Source organism: Coffea arabica, chromosome 8c, assembly GCF_036785885.1.
Source record: "Coffea arabica cultivar ET-39 chromosome 8c, Coffea Arabica ET-39 HiFi, whole genome shotgun sequence".
Taxonomy (NCBI): domain Eukaryota; kingdom Viridiplantae; phylum Streptophyta; class Magnoliopsida; order Gentianales; family Rubiaceae; genus Coffea; species Coffea arabica.
Genome location: NC_092325.1, coordinates 34,093,928 through 34,100,673, shown reverse-complemented (window position 1 = coordinate 34,100,673; position 6,746 = coordinate 34,093,928). Strand labels below are relative to the sequence as shown.

The 6,746-nt window shown below is 34.6% G+C and overlaps 1 protein-coding gene and 1 long non-coding RNA gene across 2 annotated transcripts; both read right to left on the bottom strand.

Moving 5' to 3' along the window:
- On the bottom strand, positions 1–2,602 carry LOC140013233 (uncharacterized). Its single transcript, XR_011820303.1, has 4 exons — positions 1,979–2,602; positions 1,719–1,785; positions 1,451–1,498; positions 1–325 (listed from the first exon to the last, which is right to left on the bottom strand). It is a non-coding gene; the product is annotated as an uncharacterized lncRNA (long non-coding RNA).
- Positions 2,603–6,155: 3,553 nt separating this feature from the next.
- LOC113706415 (uncharacterized) lies at positions 6,156–6,746 on the bottom strand. Its single transcript, XM_027228318.2, has one exon. The coding sequence runs from the start codon at positions 6,557–6,559 to the stop codon at positions 6,257–6,259; it is 303 nt and encodes a 100-aa protein (XP_027084119.1). The 5' UTR covers positions 6,560–6,746; the 3' UTR covers positions 6,156–6,256.

Sequence of the window (6,746 nt, the reverse complement as noted above, 5' to 3'; positions counted from 1 at the left end):
TTTTGACAACCAATCAGCTATAGTACAGAAACAAGAATCCCAAATATTACCATTTTACAACCCATGTACTTACCAGCAAGTAATCAATTCAAAAAACCCATCAAAATCCCAGAAGTAAAATCCACCAAAAACCATAAATATCTGAGGATCAACAAAATTCATATAATAAAGGTACAACCTTGGTCCTTGACATACTCAGCAAAGGTGTTGCAGTCTAAGCAGAGAGCCAGATCAGTTAATCCCAGACTCTCACACTCTTTGGTGCTAAGTTGCATTTGCACATGAGCAGACCCACCAGTAACAAAACCCAATGTATGGTCATTTCCTGCTACAGAAGTAGGATTAGGATTAGATGTACCCCAATAATAACATATTCATATAAAAAAAAAGAACCTTTAAAGTTGCTTAGAAGAAAGAAGAATCCACAAAAAAAAAAGGCGATAACAGAAACAAGAGAAGAAATCTATTGAGAGAGTATAAAAGCTAGTTTTACCAACAGAAATTAATCAATAAAAATAATGTCACTGATGAAATTTCCCCAAAGGGAACAAAACATTGTACATACACGTGGAAGCAAATTCTAGAGAAGTTCCTATGCATTATTTTCTAATTTTTCTTTTTTTAAAAAAAAATGCAATATTGGGTCCAACATCAAATGTCAATTGTATGACGCACAGGAATACTATTTTCTGAACATAATTTTTCCAGTCAAAGATCGAGCCAAGTTTTTTTAGTAATTTAAAAGAGGAAAGATGGTATCTTCATAGTAGATTAAATGGATTTTGCTTTTGAAACTCCATTTATGTAATTCGTATAACTATGTATCTCATGAATCATGAACTGATCAAAACATCTTCGAGGAAGTTAGTCATAATAATGATTTCATTTTGCACGTTAAAACCACAAAACCAGAAAAATCGACTATGAAATAAAGATTTCATCATACAGCTTCCCAAATCTTGACATTATGAAGAATACCAAGTAGTTTATATAACAGATTCATTATGTTTCCCAGCCAAGGGAAAAAAAGAAGATACAGAAGAAAAAGATACTTGTATCTAATTTACTTTGACAGACACAATAAAACCCAAAACACAAAACACTGGAAGAAATTTGCTCATTCTTCCAATCACTTTTACCTTTATCCTTTCTCTGACAACAACTTCAATAAACAAAAATAGGCTAAATTAGGTGAGAGAAACCATTTATAGAAAAAGACTATGGTTTATAGTATAAATAGTAGAACACAAATAAATATTACCAGCTTTAACTACTTCTTAGAGAAGTCAACTTCAAGTTTTCATATTCCTTCCTGTAACAACAACCACTAATATACTTGGAAAAGTAGCACCAAAAGAACAAAAAAAAAAAGGAAAAAAAATCATCCATCAAATCCTAAACCAGGCGTGGAAGAGGGAAAAATTAAATCAGATTGATGCAGCAAACTTACATTTTCACTCACCAGTTGTTTTTCACAAGTGGCCATTTTTCCTCCGAACTCCAGAAGAAATCCAAGATAAAAACGAAAAATGGAACAATAAATCACCAAATAGATACAAAAAAGAAAGTTAATAAATATCTAAAAGCTAGCTAATCATCAATTATTCATCATCTCAGACCATATTAAAAGTTTTTTTCTGATTAAAAATAAAAAATCAATGATAAAACAGAAATGAAACAGAGACATTAATCATGGAAAGAAAGGGGAAGAAAAGTACCATATATCTGCATTCTAGAAATTGACATCAGATAGTGGAGATGAAATATTGACCTTCCCCGTCCTTACTGTTTCACAAAAGGACACGACAGAGATGAGAAAAAAAAAGATTTGCTGCTTTTAGCCAATGAAATAGAAATATCAGGAAAATGATAGGAAAACAGAAAAAATTAGCCCTAACTACTCGAGGGAGGGAGGAAGATGAAGAAGAACAAGAGGGAGAACTGGGAGAAACCGGGAGTGGAAGGGGAAGAAGATTACCAGCCCTTTTCTGTCTCGAGCCCATCGTCCATCAAATCCTAAGCAACCACTCTGCAGAAGGAAAAATCCGGACCCTTCAATTGAGATTACAATCTCTTCCAAGTACAATCAAATGCCAGAAATTGAGGGGAGACCTCTGGGTCTCATAAAAAAAATGGAGTTTTGTCCAGAGGACAAAAGCAAAGAAAAGCTCTTGACATCGATTGATGCTGCTATGTTTTGAAAGACAGAGAAAGAAGAAAGAAGAGAAGCTGCCGTCGGTTTACTAGTCCAAGCAAACAAAAAGGCAGACATCCAATTGGCAAACGGGCTGGACGACCATCAATTGAGAATTTCCACGGGCCGGACGACCACCAATCAACCAATGAAAGCGAGCCACGTCAGCAATTGAAGCCCAATTGAAAACAAGGGCATTCCCCAATAGACTAGATATGTTAATTATTAGGGGACACTTTTGAACCGTAATGGAATTGAGTAATATAATGGGAAGCCACAATGGCTAAAAATTGATTTTACCAAATTTTTATGAAAATTTTAATAAGCAATAATATTCTTGGAAAATAGGATGTAATAGGCCGTTTTGATAAGCTTGGCAATCTGGACATGGATGATCATTTAAGTGATGTACGTGACGACATAAGAAGAAATTTAACCCAAGTGTAGAAATGCTGCCCCGGAAGAAAATTCTGCACAATTACCTTCTGCAACAAGAACACGTTTTAGAGCTTATGCCCTCTTTATAAACCATTTCTCATATATTATTCTACCGAACAAAACCTCTAACCGAGAGCTCCTTTTCCCTCCCCTTCCACTTCTGTACTGCCTGATCTTCATTGCTTCCACCCTGAACCACAATCACCTTACACCGCCTTATGGACCATGAAGAAATCAATGAAGAGCATGCACCACCGCCCAATCAAGAACTACCGGCACCGATACCCAAGAAAACGGTTCCCAAGAAACACCCTGATTTTGAGGTTGGCTACTGCCTTCTCTGTCCTTTAAAGAATCATACTGAAAATGGCCTCAAAGAACACAATAAACGCTGTCACACCAAGTACCTGAAGAATGAGTGCGGTACTTGCTAGAACGTCTTCAAAACCCAGGCCGCATTTCAACTGCACAGAAGGCCTGGCCCACCTGATCAGTAACGCTTTCTCTGATCCATCCCCTGTGAGAAAATTGATCAATCATATGAGGGGAAGGGGATGGGTAATATTCTTGGGAGAAGCCAAGGACAAAGTTGCTGCTACGTTACACTTAAAGGATAACTCCATTCAGGCGCGTCTGATTGCAACCTTTGCTCGTTACGCTTGGGGTGATTAATCGACAAGGAGCTCTGAGATTTTTCAAGAATCCATTTTTATCAGTCAATAGATGTTGATTTCTTTATAGTGAATATAAAGAAGAATTTTCTGCTTTTAATCCATAGAAAATGTGCACAGATGTTGTGTTTATTAAGGTGAATACAAAAAAGAAAATCTTGATTATGATCTTTGGTTTTAAGGGCTTCATGTCATAATCTGATAGCAATCTTCAAGATTCAATTTTTCTTGGTCTTTAGACGAAAAAATCTCAAACTTTTATGTTTGTTATCCATATATATGTGCACAAACAATGATTTCTTTACTCTGATCGAATCCGCACTGTTGCAATGAATGCTGCTGCGAACTTGCTTGGAAATTTTGAAAATGTTCTTGTTGCTGATTTTTGGATTACATGTTGAATTGCAGTATATATCTAATATCACGAGAATCGTCAAACAAAGACAATCTGATGTTTAAGCAGATAACCATTATAGTTATCTATAAGTTCTAAGGAAGTAATTGTTATAGTTAACTGACTTGTTAGTCTTTAGAATCAGGTTTCTAGACTGCTTTAGAAGGAATGAGATATTCAGGTTTTCCATGCGGCGGTATTGTTCTGGAGTTTTTGATAGGAGAAATATGTTTGGTTATCAATTAGCATTTGAGTTCACTAGTTTTGCACTGTCCTTTTTTTATGACAACTTTGACTGAAAAGCTAAAGTCTTCCTTTATCCAATATGCAGGGAAATAAAGTGTGATAGGAAGTATTTAGACATATTACTTGTATTCTGGTAAGTCAAGTGTTATTAGGAGGGTCTCATCGGCTAGTTCTGCCTTTGTTCTGGGGTTGTTCATGATTTCTGTAATCAGAATTATAAAATTAATTTGGAAAAATTGAGTAGAATTCTGTTTTTGGTTTTAATCAGTAGTACCTGTTTACTCTTCTAATCAATAATTTCTTTCATCTCTCTGTCCTTCACTCTCTTTCCTTTAGCTTTGATTTTTTTTCCCCTTTCAGCTGCATATTTCCCTGCATCTTTCATCTCTCTTGTATAATAGTTAGGAAGAAAGGAGTTCAATTTTTGTTATAAAATGGTAAATGAGCTTTTACTATCTAGTTTAATGTGATGGGAAACTGTGTTTCCTTTTTCATTTGTAGATTGGCAAGTGGAAAAGCTCTGTTAATATTTATTTATTAAGTAAATCTTCCATGGACTAGAAACATTTGTGTAGTAATTGATGGTTTGTGTGCAAATGATTCATATTATACACCATAGATGTTTAGCTTAAAGTGCTTTTCTTTTTTAAACGGAAAGATTAAGAGCTTTTGATGGCTATAGTGATTTACTAAATTTTGCCTGTGGCTCCAATAAACAGAATACAAGAATCCTGAATTTCGCTGCCTTTATTCTTTATTCTTTCTAGTTTTGGGCTTAAAAAAAATAAAAATAGGTTGAAAAGAGAAAAACAAAAAAAAAACAAAAGAAGATGTTTTTGTGACTTGCAATCTCGTTAGTCACAAGACTTTTGGGTGTCATTTTTAATGGTTAATTAGTGAGTTCCAATAAAACTTGTGATCAATAAAACATGATATGAAAGATTTTTGTGACTATTGTTTGCATGTCACAAGTAAATTCTAGTTTTTTGACTTTTTATTACATTCCAAATACAAGTCATAACAAGTATTCTTACAAGTCAGAATTTTAGAATGACCTTCATGTACAAGTCACAAAAAAGTTTGTGACTACGTGACTCTCGTATACATGTCACAATGTGGTCACAAAAAGTTTTTGTGACTATCTAAACCTTTTTATGACTATCATTGATGGATCACAAAAACAACTTTTTCTCAACTTTTTCTAGTAGTGAATCTTCTATAACTGGGTAATTTCATTCTTTCTTTTTTTTCTTTTTTTGTCTGTAAAGATGTCTAGCCAATTTACGTACACACGTCCCATTGCAACTCAATTTGCTGTTATCATGGAACCATTTTTTCACATAAATCAGGAATTAAAAACCACAACTTCAACATTTCCACTCCCAAATAGCAGGCCACCACATTGCCATGCCACTAACATAACATATTTACGCCATATTATATCGTCATGCCACATCAACCAAGCTCATGAAATTAGAAAATTCTTGAATTAACGAAATATATCTCACAAAGAGCTTTAAATGTTCAACAAAAAATAAAAATAAAAATCTTTATAAAATACTACAATTTAGTGACACTTAGAAAGAAAAGAAGTTCCAACAAACCAATTCTTGCAAAACTAGATAACAAATTTGAGCTTCGGACGCTTGGGATCTTCCAAAGGTCGAAAATGGTCTGATATGGAAAAACTAGAACAAGAAAAAGGAAAATCACTTGATGATCAAGTGAAATTTTGGTTTAAAGAAATAATAGTTGGTGATTATTGAAAGTTGAGCTAGTAAATAAGTCCAAACAAACTAACTTGTATGTGTTTGTTAATTACCATTCTGCCCAAAAACCAATTTGGATAGAGGTGTGCAACAAATTTAATTCAGTTATTAAATTGCTTCTCTCAATGTTTTCCCATTGCGAATCAAGATTCACTTAAAAAACAAAAAGCAAACAACTATATATAATTCAAACAAAACACGTAGCTAGTATTGCAAAAGATTATACAAACCTATAACACTAACAGCAGATTTTGGTCCAAAATTTTCATCTCCATAGCCGTGCCAAATTCTTGATTGACTTTTTATAGGTCTAGTGGTCGAATGCTTGTTGATTACCATGCATTCTCCAACAATGATCAACTTGGACAGAAGTGGGCAACAAATTTAATTCAGTTATGAATCACTTCTCTCATTGTTAGATCCTATAACGAACTAAGACTCAATTCAAAACAAAAACAAACAACTATATACGATTCAAACAAAACATATGTAGTACTACAAAAGATTCTACAAACCCATAACAACAACAACAGAGAAATTGTCTCTATTTCCGTGGACCAGTATCATGAGGGTCAGCAGTATTAGTACTGACCCTAGCAACATCCCTAGCACTTGCTTCAGGCTTTTTCTTAGCATACAAAGTGAAGTAAAAGATCGAACCAGCAATAGTAAAGCCAATCAGAGCCATAGTAGTAGGACTATACGGCAAATTTCTCCTTTGATGCAAAACACCACCAGGGTTATGGCCTGGTGGCCTTTTTGAGTTGTCTGCTCCTGCTTTTCTCACATCTTCTGAGCTCATTTTCTGGGTGTCTGCATTGTTCCTCCAATCTTCATCTCCTGCCATTTTTGAACCTCATTCTTTATTCTTCTTGTTTTTCACAAACACAAAGTTGGGAACTTTGTAAAATCTGAAGTTGGGATTTGATTATATGGTCTATAACTTGTAGTGTGTGACTTTGTGTAATTGGGGAAAGAGGGAGGGCGGTTCTGCCACCTTCTTTTGAATATTGATGGGTTTTTGGGGTGATGAG